The 13121-nt window shown below is 35.8% G+C and overlaps 1 protein-coding gene across 1 annotated transcript in view; it reads left to right on the top strand.

The window, feature by feature from the left end:
• The window catches only part of LOC118694971 (macrophage mannose receptor 1-like), a 53109-nt gene that overhangs the window by 33305 nt on the left and 6683 nt on the right, over positions 1-13121 (top strand). The window contains exons 15-26 of the mRNA XM_054515046.1: positions 695-839; positions 2005-2046; positions 2163-2326; positions 3249-3316; positions 4288-4388; positions 4893-5035; positions 5740-5854; positions 7736-7905; positions 9911-10013; positions 10875-11104; positions 12170-12335; positions 12680-12832. Of these exons, the coding sequence (XP_054371021.1) occupies positions 695-839; positions 2005-2046; positions 2163-2326; positions 3249-3316; positions 4288-4388; positions 4893-5035; positions 5740-5854; positions 7736-7905; positions 9911-10013; positions 10875-11104; positions 12170-12335; positions 12680-12832 (1600 nt within the window). The remainder of the gene's footprint in view (positions 1-694; positions 840-2004; positions 2047-2162; positions 2327-3248; positions 3317-4287; positions 4389-4892; positions 5036-5739; positions 5855-7735; positions 7906-9910; positions 10014-10874; positions 11105-12169; positions 12336-12679; positions 12833-13121) is intronic.

Genomic DNA, 13121 nt, shown 5'->3' with positions numbered 1-13121 from the left:
TAAATACATGCAGACTAAAAGGATATTCTTATGAATGCAAGGATTTTTTGTGTAAAATAGTCTTTCTTTAGTTGTTATTTTCTTTGCTCATTATCTGCAATGGCTTACATGCCATGGAGATGAAGACACTTTTTTAATGCCAGTTTGATTTACTGCACTTTAAACTAAGGTATAAAACCGTAGAAATGAAAGTGATTTTGGAGATGTAGGTGTACTTGATACAAGGTTGGTCAAGGTATATTGATGGGGATTGTCAGTACAGAAACCTGAAACTGGATTTTATATAGGAAAATTAGAATAACAGTAATACTTCTTCTGAGGCAAATGCCAATATTTATTGCATCTCAAAAACATCCTATTCTACTCATATTGTATATTTAACTAGTTTAATATCAAGATGCAGCATGCCCCAACATTGTTATTAAATGTATTTTAAAGAATTTAGGTCCCATAAAAAATGTTTATATTCTTCCAAGTGTGTACGAAAACAACTGTTACCTAAACTGCAATCCATTTGCCATCTGAAAAAAGTTTGAAGTGTCAGCATTTGCACAGGAGGATCCTCGTTTCACCCTCAGTTTTTAACCTGACAATAGGAACAATTTGTAGGTCTGTGTTTTGATGCTGTCTCCTCCCTCTCTCCCTTGCTTTATTTCCATATAACAGAATCTTCACAAAACTTCTTCTGTCATAGGTGAGGTATGAAAACTGGGGCTTTGGAGAACCAAATAATTATCAAGGAGTTGAACTTTGTACAGAGATCAATGGTGAATCTAGCATGCTTTGGAATGACAGGCACTGTGATTATATGTATGGATGGATTTGCCAAATAAGAAAAGGTATTGCTCACTCCTGCGTATTAGTGTAATAAGAAGATGTTCTTGGTTGACTTTTATCTTGTAAGAAACAAAAATTTTCAAAGCCTCTTTTAAGAATAGTTCCCTTCTTCACTTGCTTTAGGTGCTGTTTTGTTTGATAAGAATGTGTAGTTTGAGGATGGAGCCTGATTTCAAGATACTTTATATCTATATTCACATGTTGATTACTTGCTGAATTCTCATGAAATATGTGTTTGGATGCTTTTTATTTACTGAAGATATCAAGACAATATCTATAATTTAGGGAGCACTTGAGTTTCACTAGCAGTGCATGTATTTACATTTGAGCTTTTTAGAAAGTGCAGCACATTTAAGTGATTTACTGCATTCTTATAGTGGGACAGAGAGGAGCAAAATAAAGATGTTGCATTATATTATTGACAATAAATATCAGCTCTGCCTTTTATTGGTAAGATAACTTCTTAGGCATTGATTTTCTTAATAAATGTCATTACTACTGAGATTTTAGTAAAAAACTAATTGCTAAGCCTAAACTGACAGAGGTTTTCTGTATAATAAATTCCTTTCCTGGGACACTAATGATGACATCCAAGATCCCATCTTCATGATGCCATAGCAAAAAAAATAGGGAATCGTTTCCAGTGAGATTTTATCTGGGGAAATTTGTAAGATCAAGGTAGAAGTTACTCTCAACCAGAGAAAGGTGGAAAGAACCTCACCCTGTAGTAGTTAGGGCACCCCATCAGATGATAACCCAGCCTGCATTCCGGCTGCCTCTGGTTTAAGTCAGAATTTAAGTATTTGTGGCCAGGAGAAGAGAGAGACATGGAGATCCAGGACAATTGTCTTAACACAGTTAATGCTTTGGGACATAGGGTTTACTGCTTTCAATGAGTAAAAAATTACTTGATTCAGGTAAAGTTCAAGGTATTTATAATACTTTGCATGTAAGGATTATCCTCAGGGAACAAAACTACATATTTAAAATTGAATATTATATAAAAAATGAGAGATTTAGATTATTTAGTTCCCTCTGCATTTTGCTGTTAAATCCATTGCTAACTGTGAAAGTCGATATCAATATTAAAACATGCCTGTCAGTCACAGTAAATATCTTTTCTTCAGATAGAAGGTATACAATCATAATAAATATTTTTTGTCACAGGGGCAAGTGTGAAGCCTGAACCAACAGAATCTCCTACACCTGGTAGGTGTTACTGCTTTGCACTTTGTGTGTGTTTGTGTTCAAAAGCATTAAAATTTTATTAAGGAGGACTCTTGTATCTCAGGAGCAGAATAGTTAGCTTGGCAATTCTGTTGCAGAATACAGGACTACTGAGGATGGATGGGTCATACATGAAGACAAACAGTACTATTTCAGCACGGAGACTGTCCCTATGGAAGAGGGTCGTGAGTTCTGCAAAAAGAACTTTGGAGACCTTTCTGTCATTGAGAGTGAAAGTGAAAGAAAGTTCCTCTGGCGATATGTAAGAAAAATCATTAATATCATTAATACTATGGAATAAACCATCCAAAACAACTGAGCATGGGCTCAGATCCTTTTCACCATGGTGCTCTCCCTACAAGTTTTGATAGTGAAGTTGCAGTTGCACTAAGCCAGATTAATATGAAGAACAAACTAATGCTAACTTTTAAGGGATCTGTGGCTTCATTTTAGCAAAATGGATTACACTGATGAGTTATGATTGTGTAGGATATCTTAAGTAGTGTGGATCAAAGCAGCAGTTGACTTACATGCAACGCTCAGAACACTGGATTTAAATCTTATCTGTTTAGCTGAGCTATGGTCTACCTAGTGTCTTTTTGGTCCTCAAGTTTGCTCCTTTGCCTCCTTCTTCTGAGAATATAATTATGGAGAGAGAAGAAACTGGGACATAGATTATGCCATGAGAAAGAGCTTTGAAATCCTATTTCCTATATAATTGGAATTGTTTACTTTTTATGCTGGCTGAGGTCAACAAATTTTTAATCAGGAATGTGCTTAAAAGTTGTATTTGAACAACATAGAACATTTCCTGAGCTGGCTGAAGAGTGATAGTGAGAGGACACAAGGACATGTATCAATTTATATCCAAAATGTAGGAAGGGGCTTGTCATTGCAAGAAATTAGTCAGATAATGTCCACTGCAGAGACTGTGCAATAGGTGCTGATTTTAGTGGCTTTCAAGTAAAATGTGAGAAGTGTTGATACAGTGACCACACCTTTTGGCCAATGGTGAAGTTTGACTGTGGGCTGTCAGCTGTGAGCTGCTTTAACTTAAATGTTGAAGCTAGAGAATATATCCAGTTCATATTCTCTGTCAGTTAGTGGTATATGACTCATCAGTAACACAGTGGGTTTATATGACAATAGAGGGCATTTGTACAATTTTAATTTTTGCATTCTAGATATTGAAAAATGGCAAAGAGGATGCATATTTCATTGGTTTACAACTGAGTATTGACCAACGTACGAGGTAGGTCATACCCAGTTTTGAGTCATAATTTAAAAATTATTGTATTCTCAAGTGGTTTAATTACATCTTAATTTAGCTCTAGATTATTCAGAAGAAATGCCGCATGTTTCCTAAATAGAATTCACTCAAAGCTAGACAAAAAATTACACTGCAGCTAATGTATTTTGAATTTTTATTCAGGAATTCTACTTTCCTTTATTATTTGATCTATACTGAAAATATAAGTAGATGTTCTAGCTGTAAATATATAAAACTTTTGTAGGTAAAAATGTTCTTTTAGCCCATCCTTAACCAGTGAGAACAGACTCTAATAAAGGAACAAATGAAACTTATTTTCTTTTTCTAGAGCAATGATAGCAGTGGCACTGTGAGGTCAAGCAGGTTTTCTACAAGCCTTTCTGAATGTCAGGATGCAGCACCATATTGATTTGACATGTAATGTTTATTTAAGCCTGGATTGAGTTCAGTCTGTGTTTGAAGTGCCTGGATAGATGACTAGTAGTTCTCAGGTCTCCTTATAGTTCACAATAACAATGAGGGACCTACATAGGACAATTAGGATGTTAGGTGAGCCTCTGAAAATGAGATGTTTCTGCCTTGCTGGTTTTATAGGGACCCTAAGATGAATATACTTTTAAGTACCTTGTGCATGTGTCTGAAGGATGAGCCTGGGCACCTCTGTCACTTGCAGACCACTAGAAAGACATGTCCTAATAATTTTCCTGGTTACAATTTTGTTTTTCATTGCCTAATCTACATGGATGTTCAGCTTTTACAATGTTTGTATTTTATGTTGTATGTCTTTGAGCAGAGTAAGTTTAATGCAACTAGTAAAGAGGCAATTTAGTCAAAAAACTTTGTACATTTTACTGTGAGCAGTTATATTAAGCATATTAAAAAGTTACTTTTTTAACACGGAAGAAGTTCTATTTTATGTTAAAGAAGCATTTTGTTGGATTGTTTTTCTTAAGCTGGATGGATGGCACTCCAGTCAATTATTTGGCATGGGCACCACATGAACCTAACTTTGCAAATAATGATGAAAACTGTGTTGTTATGTATAAGAATTTAGGTGAGTTTTGTATGTTTTTCATGAATTTCATTATTTGTGCATTTGCGTCACAACTTTTTTTCTTCTGCGAAGCATCCTTTCTTCCTGGGTTTTTTTTTTTTTCCTCTTTTACAAAAAGTTATTTAGGTAGACCATAGTATTACTTACAGAACTTAATAGTTTCATACTCTTGTGTTTACCTGAAGCCTAACATGGGGATGTTAGAGATCTGTGGCCAGGGGTGTATGGTTGTGATTGCTGGTTTCTATTGTTTATTAAAATTGACCTAATGTGTCACTATGAAATTTCTAGTACCTGGTTCTACAAAGCCTTTCATGTTATGTAATTACAGCTAAAAAGTGGCATATTTTTCCTAGACACTCATTTTGAATAATAATAAACTGGAAGACAGCTTTGATCTTATCTTTCAACTAAAAGCACTGTATGTGAGAATGTGTGAAACAGATTTCCATTAACCAACTTGAGATGTGGTGTCACACAGTTCCCCATTTATCTTACACCCAGGATTTTGGAATGATATAAACTGTGGCTATCCAAATCCCTACATATGTGAAAGGCACAACAGTTCCATTAATTCAACTGTTCCTCCAACAACATTTCCAAGTCCAAGAGGATGTCGTCCAACCTGGCTTTCTTTTCGTAACAAGGTACCATAACAAATACAGTCTGTGCTGGATGTTTGGAAAAGCATTAAATAGAAAACAAGGGAATTTTTAAATCATACTGTTTCTTATTTAAACAGAATGTTGTTACTTTTATGCAGAGAGTTATGACACGTGCACGCTTTTCTTTGTTTGCCTATCCATTGTTTTGCAGAAAAAATGCTTTTCTGATGCTTCTAATGAAGCAAATTCAGTTGCAGTTGATGAAAGAAAATTCTCTAGTCAGCTCTTCAAATGTTTTGATACACATTTAGTCAGAATTCCTAAAGTATTGATACCTTGATCTCGGTGTTTTTTAACCAAACCGTAATCCTTTTTACTGACTACATTTTGTCTTCCTTAACTTTACTAACATGGTATGTGTTGTAGAATAAAATTAATAATCAGGCAGACTAAGATCAGTCATGCATAACTTAGCACTGTCAGCTGTCTATAGAAAAGTCAGGATTTACTTGTTTTCTATGGATTTCAGATCAAATCTAGTTGTTGAGCAAAACACTTTAGTGGGACTTGTAATTTTATATAGAACTAGGACCAACACAAAAGCTCATTGAAAGTTGAATGTATTTTTTCAGATAAATGTATTATTTTACTGCCTTTTTTTCCATCCTGCTCTGTTTAAAACAGTGATTATCAATTGAGGGATATTGGAGTGAAGATAATATATAGAGAATTTGTTCCTATTTTAGTGTTACAAAATATTTGGATCTACAGAAGAGGAACGTGTTACTTGGCATGCTGCACGAACAGCTTGCATGAATTTAGGAGGAAACCTGGCCTCGATCCCTAATGAGCAAGTGCAAGGTACTGTGCACAGTTTTGTAGCAGCTAGATGAGATGACATTTAATCCTTTCAGGCTAGCTGGGGTTTTTGTCTGAATATGAACAGATTTGAATAATGATCGCATATTTGATTTTTGTTCCAAAACATATAATTTTTAGAAATCTACAATGAGGTCTTCACTTGAATCTACCAAATTTTAGAGTTGGCTCAGAGAGATATATGTGTATATTGTTCTGGCAGCCAAAATAGTGGTTTTTCCTGCTTGCATATGATGCCAGCTGGACCCTGCAATTTCCAGTCCAAACAATATGGTTTCACTAGGTGGCATTAACTTGCTGCATGGCTTTCCTATTAAATCAAGTAGAACACTTTTAGGATGAGAGCCTGCCTGTGGGCAACTTGGAACAGGTTTGAGTGCTCACACCCATACCCAGAGCTCTCCACACAGAAGTGCCACTCTCTACACTGGAGGAGCTTATTGTGATGAACCCAAGAGCTGCATCCATGCCTCAGGGAGATGAGAGGGGGAAAGCTACCCCATGCTTGAATAAACAAGGCACACATCCAAACTAAAAACAGGGAAAGACCTTGATAGATGTTAGACTGACTTTGACAGATAGACCTTTTTCTTAGGCATACTGTTTTATCTTAAGTGTGAATGTGATGAAAAAAAATGCTGCAAAACACATACTGTCTGTGAACTCAAGACAGCACATTGAAAACTCAACCATTGTAAAACAATGCATTGAAGTCTGAGCAATTAAATAGTTTTAATTTAAACTGCTGATAAGTACTTAGCACAAATTATGTTTTCTACTTGTGAAGAGCTGAAGAATCAAACTTCCATTTTTCAAACAATTATATTCTTATTTTACATAATTTCTGCAGTGGTTGATTCATGCACAGGACTTGAATTCCAGGTAAAAGAGAAATGAGGAATGGAGCTAATAGCACGAAACTCTTATCATTGCAGGAAGTGCAGGCATAAAGGCCTGAGTTCCTGTTACAGTTTTTGGCAATGCTAATGTTTGACAAAAAAACCTACAGATTTCATTCCTGGAGGAGTAAGCTGCATACATTTAAAATTCTGAAGGAAGGTGAATGATTAACTGAGCAAGCAGAAATGAATCTATTCTTTTCAGAGGAAAAAAATATTCATAACCATGACTGCAGCAGTTGGCAAAAGCCATGGTATATTCATTTTATCACCACATTCAAGGTATCATGGATTAGTAGATTTAATACAATTAATAATGTTCATGATAGATGAATATCAGCTGACCTAGCCTGCTCTATTTGTGAGCTTGCCACCTTAGCTAAGACACATCAGCACCCACCTGTGAAAAGCAGTGACAATTATTTGCTTTTGTTTAATAGTTCTGTTCAGTCTCATTTGGAGCATGTTTCTTGTGTATTTTGGTCCCTGCCAAAGCAGTGCAGGCTCAGGAGCAGGGCTCTGGCTCTGGAGCAGCGCTGCTTATGCAGATACACAAATGGCAGGAGATCGGTGGTGCTGTTGTGTCACTGGAGAGCAACCTCTCTTGTGGGATTATCAAAAATGTGTGGGATCCCCACAGCTGTTAATGTCTTGAACTAGGATTTAAAAGTGTTCTTGGGACATTATAAAAACAATTTCTATCATGTTTTTGGGATTCATTCCAGTACCAGCTTATATGCTTAGATGAAGTATTTTGCCCAAAGCCACAGTTGTATATCTACTTACCCATTCATCAAACTCAACATTCATCTCCTTTTCATCTCACCTGCTTGTGTTATCAGCAGTGGAGTGTTCTGTATTTCAGAAAGAGTATTTAATATCACCAATCTCTGTGGGGCCAAATATTTCAACTGTACTATATTAAAATTGTTTGCCTTTTTCTTTTATTTTTTTTTTATTCTAGCTTTCCTTACCTTCCATTTAAAAGATTTTGCCACTGAGACATGGATTGGATTAAATGATATAAATCATGAAATGAGGTTCCTCTGGACAGATGGAACAGGGGTGTACTTTACAAACTGGGCCAAAGGCTTCCCATCAGGCCATATGGGTATATATTCGTACAGCGGCCAGGTAAATAGCAATCACAAATTGTTCACTGAAATTTGATTTTATAGAATCATTTAGTTTGGAAAAGGCTTCTAAGATTGTTTAGTTCAATCATTAATACAGCACTGCCAAGGCCACCACTAAACCATGTCCCTAAGTGCTGCATCTACATATTTTTTGAATACCTCCAGGGATGGTGACTTAAACACTTTTCCCTGGGCAGCCTGTTCCAATGCCTGAAAACTCTTTTGATGATGAAATTTTTCATAATATCCAATCTTGTTGAGTTGACTTTGGGCCATTTCCTCTTGTCCTATCACTTATTATACTAGGGAAAAGAGAGCAATACCCTAAGATTGAATTCATGCATTTGTGGTGATTTTAGGTATGTCACTGCTTGACTTACTACTTTCATACTTGTATACAAGTTGGATCTAAATCCAGGTAGAGTGAAGATTTTGAGCCCTTGTGCAGTTTCTGTATCAGCTGGTGACAGCATCCATGGAGTGCTCATACACGGACTTGTTTCAGTTTTCAGTTTGTGAGGACTCCGCAGCTTTTGTGTTCAGCCTGTGTTCTCTCATGGGCTGTGTAAAGAGGGCAGTGGTTCTCCTGCCCCATGGCATTTTTCCCAAAAGCACAACAATGGGAACATCCTCCCAGTCCTCTGGTGACAGCTGTGCTGGAACTTGGCAGGCTTCCCAGTTGGCATGTAGTTTGCAAGGAGGCATTCACAAACATTCCCCTGACACAGGTGTCTTACAGCAAATAAGCAAATTCTGCTGGTCACAGTTGCAGAAAGAACACAAGTCTATAAAAAGACAGCCATTCAATTTTTACAAGGGAAAAACCCCTGAACCACCAGAAAATCACTTTCTCTATTTCTCTGTCAAACAAACTGATCTGATAGGTCATAGAGTTCCTTTCTCTCTGATCATGTGTGTGTACTCTGGAAGTACAGCACTTTATAGTGCTAACTCTATTTCTCTTGAATGACGTTTTTAATGTAGAATTTTGATTTTTATGTGTAATATCCTTTTCCGTGTCTTTGAAAGGAGCACCTGTGAACTTCTTATCACTAAAGGAGGAAGAAAATTAAGTAGAATTTGGAGTTCTAAAGGAAAATATTTCAAAAATGCCACTTTTCAAAAAAATATGTTTGTCTCTTTTTTATGTGAAGTAATAGGATTTTATTAAGTCTTATGTGACAACTTTTAAAGTCCCTTTTTCATAAATTTTATATTTGCTTTTAAGTCTACTTGATCTTACCAAAAAATATTATCATAGTTAATAAAAATTAGTATGCAACTGTTCAGCTGGAAAGATTTAAATCCAAATGGTTTTCACCCAGAAATGATGTAAGTATCTGAACATCTTCTCAGATGAAACAGAAAAAAACCCAACCAAGTAAACAATAAAATAAATATGGGTGTTTCATTGCACAAAGCCACTTGTAACCCTGCATGATTTTGCACTAATCACTGTTTATTTAATATGTGCTAATCTAATTTCTAGCTATTGTGTCCATGTCAGAGAAGTTGAAATGTCACAGTGAGGCTGGAACTGACAGAGCAGTGGCTGCCTTTGGGCAGGAGCTGTTCAAACTTTGCTGTGTGTACTATTACAGCCTGAAATAATAAATTGTTGCATTGCAATTTAAGGGTTCTGTTTTATTTCTGGGGCAAAGTTATCCAGTCTTTTCTGCAATGATTGATCTAATTTCTCTTTAAATTGTCTGTGGCTCCTCTCCATGCTGTATGCCTGGGGATTGAGAATACTAGAGTTCCTCTGGTCCTCTTACTCACCCCAGTGTAGTGCAATAGAAAGTAACAAAGAAGCTTGTGAAGTGTAAGAGGAATAGAACTTCCACATCACTTGTGTAGCTTAAAGCTTGTGCTCTTAAATGTTACAAAGATATGAGACTAAAATTACAGCATTACTTGTGTCTGAAGATGCAAATGGGAGTCAAAAGTTTCTTATTTGCTTATTCTAGCTATTTTTAACTGGTGTTGTATCTCTTTGCCTTGAGGCTGATTGTGTTGCCATAAAAAACAAATCTGTTAAGGAAGCAGGGAAGTGGGCTGATCAGAGTTGTGATAACAGCAGAGGATATATATGCCAAATTAATGCAGGTAATTCTCTTTCTAATTAAAACCAAACCTTTTTCTTATTTTTTTTTTTTTCACAGGAAATTGCTTAAGTATGTAGGTTTAAACATGATTTTGCTTCCAATAAAGATAAATGCATGAATTGTTCTTCCGGCAGGAAAAAAAGGGTCAAATAATCACTTGTGTCAGAAGTCCAGTTAGTCACTGCTCTCATCTGACCCTTCCCAGAAAATGCTGTGTTGCTATTTTCCTGAGCTGGAATTTGTATCTGCATCTTTGTGTCATGACCCTTGATATGACATTTGTTCCATAGTTTTTTATTTTTCTGAGTACATTGGCTTTCAAAACATGTTATGGAAAATACGGGTTTGTACATGTAGCATAAACTGTCTGGAATGAGACTGTAACCTATCTGCACTGAACTTGAGAAAAATTGCCTCTAAAAAAGAGATTAAAAATATTTAAATCTGTCCTCTGTTTAAGTATCTGCATAATTTTTAAGGACTGGTCTGTTGTGACCATTTTATTTCTTGGAAAAAAAATCTTTGGGAAACCAAACAGCTTCTGCAAACCATTTCATTTTATGAAAAAAATCATGACCTAATCTTAAGTAATTTCAGTAATACTATTCTTGATTATTACACAGAATGTTCCTTTACTCTTTATCAGAAGTTGCTTTAAGCAGCTCTTTTCCTTTCTACAGCTTTGTAATTGAATTTTACTACTGTTGCTGGCTTAAAGCATAGTGCATCTTACCAATGCTGATTGTAAACCAGGGATATGAAATAAGGAAGACTTTCTGTTTAGTTCCATTTGAAACCACAGTGAAATCATACTCCCCTTTTGAACAAGTATATGGGTATTTTTTCATCCCTTATTTTACAGATGCTGAATTTCTGCCTTCTACAACTTCATCCCCATCCAACATTATCCGTTATGGGAATAGTAGTTACTTGTTCATCCACACCAAAATGACATGGGAGGATGCACGGAAAAACTGCAAACAAAATCAATTTGACCTTTCCAGTGTCTTAGACACGTACAGTCATTCATTCCTGTGGCTGAAGATATTAAAGTATGGGGTGCCTGTGTGGATTGGTCTTAACAGCAATGTGGTAAGAACAATAACTAATTGAACATGATGCTGCTTTTCTCATGGAACATGTCAGGAACTGAAAAGTCTTATCATCTCTCTTTACTGTAGCTTATTTGCTTCCATCTTGGACCTAAATACTTTGTGCTGTCAGAGGAATCCATCCTCTTCTGTTAATCTGATTAAATTGTATATGTTGCACATGCTTTTCACACTTTTGCTATGATATTCCACTCTGTGCACTTCCAAATAAGGCATTTTAGTCTAGCATCTTGGAATATCTCTTTATATATTTCAGGTATAAGTGTGATATATATGTGATATAATCCTGATATTTTAGAATTTACAGAAGAAAACATCTATTTTAATAACGATACCTAATTTTGAGAAGTATAAGAAGGTGCTATTACTATGAATATTTTAACATTTTTGAGGATATTTAGCAAAATAATTAATTAGTTTACATAGTTTAATTGTATTTGTCTCCCTTTTCTCAGTTGTTGATATTTTAATACTTTCTGCATATTTAAATAAGATATCTTTTTCTTCTTGGCACGGACACTTGTTCCACACACTCAATTTGGCTGAGCAAATGAAAAAAAACCCAAATATATGAACATAGCACAACACTTCCCAAAATCAGAAGATGCCTCTAACATTAATCAGCAGGATAAAGGAGTTAACCAGCTTTGGTGGGAAATGATTACTGATTTAAATGTATTTCAAGTAAAAATAATCTACATGTCTTGAAACTTCTGGGGAAAGAAGTAGGACAAAAATTAGTCATCAGAATTTCACTCCCACAATTTATTTTAAATGAAATTGTTATTAGTCTCAAATTAAAGGTATTGTTAAGTTCAACATTAACTCAATGTCACTTTGCATTTCATTTTGCTGAGAAGTACTTGTTGCACTGCTGTATTTCTCAATAAATATCTGTTTGTCACAACAAAAATGTCAAAGTTTGAGCCATTTGTATTTGTTATTGGTTTCTAGGAAAAGCCCCAGTCCTTTTAGCACAAAGTACTACGTAGACAGAGTAGATTGATAGAGTTTAATCATTCCAGCTGATGTTTCTTTTCCTTAGACCAATGGGCATTATGAATGGATTGATAACTGGAGAATGAAGTACACGAAATGGGCTGAAGGGGAGCCAAAGCAAAAACTAGGCTGTGTCTATCTTGACGTTACTGGAGTCTGGAAGACAGGATTCTGCAATGAAAGTTACTTCTCTGTTTGCAAAAAATCTGATGGTAAGAACTTGAAATCTGATCGTTGCAATTTAATAAACATCTCATTAGAGATGTTGGGGTTTATTTTCAGAGCTAAATAGATGAAATCACTAGAATTACTTAGGTTGAATTGGGCTACTTTAAAGTTAGAGCTACTGTGACTGTGAATAGCTATCACTGTATATCAAGTGTTAGTTATCATTTTATATCTAGTTCTAGACAAATTTTGCAAAGCTAAGACTCACACTACTCTGCTATTTATTTTCCTATTGAATAAACTTGCAATGTCAAAACCTGCAAAAATCAAAAGGCAGTGAATGTAAGGACGTAGTCACATGTTTTTTTTTTTAACTATTTTTAATCAGTTCAAGCTCCCACTGAGCCCCCTCAGCTTCCAGGAAAGTGTCCTGAGTCAGAAGGACACAGATCTTGGATCCCTTTCCGAGGTCATTGCTACTACATTGAATCTTCATCTTCAAGAAACTGGGCCCAGGCATCTTTAGAATGCCTTCGACTAGGTGAGCATCCTACTTTTCCTAAAACAAGTATCAAAAGTATCAAGTAACAAAACCTACTTGTTTTCCTAACTGTGGAAAGCTGAACATGTTTTATGTGTTTTTGTGAGTTCAAGGATGGTCCAAGTGTTGGACAAGACAGTTGCATCCAATTATTGCCTTAATTGGAGAGGTAATGGAAAAACTATGGCCCGCACTGCCTCATGCATGTGGGACCAGGCATGAGAGGATCTGTGTGGCCTGGACTGAAGATCATGAAAATAGAAATCTTGTACTTTGACCTTGACAGGAG

Source organism: Molothrus ater, chromosome 1 (genome assembly GCF_012460135.2).
Source record: "Molothrus ater isolate BHLD 08-10-18 breed brown headed cowbird chromosome 1, BPBGC_Mater_1.1, whole genome shotgun sequence".
Classification (NCBI taxonomy): Eukaryota; Metazoa; Chordata; class Aves; order Passeriformes; family Icteridae; genus Molothrus; species Molothrus ater.
This window is presented reverse-complemented; position numbering and strand designations above follow the sequence as displayed.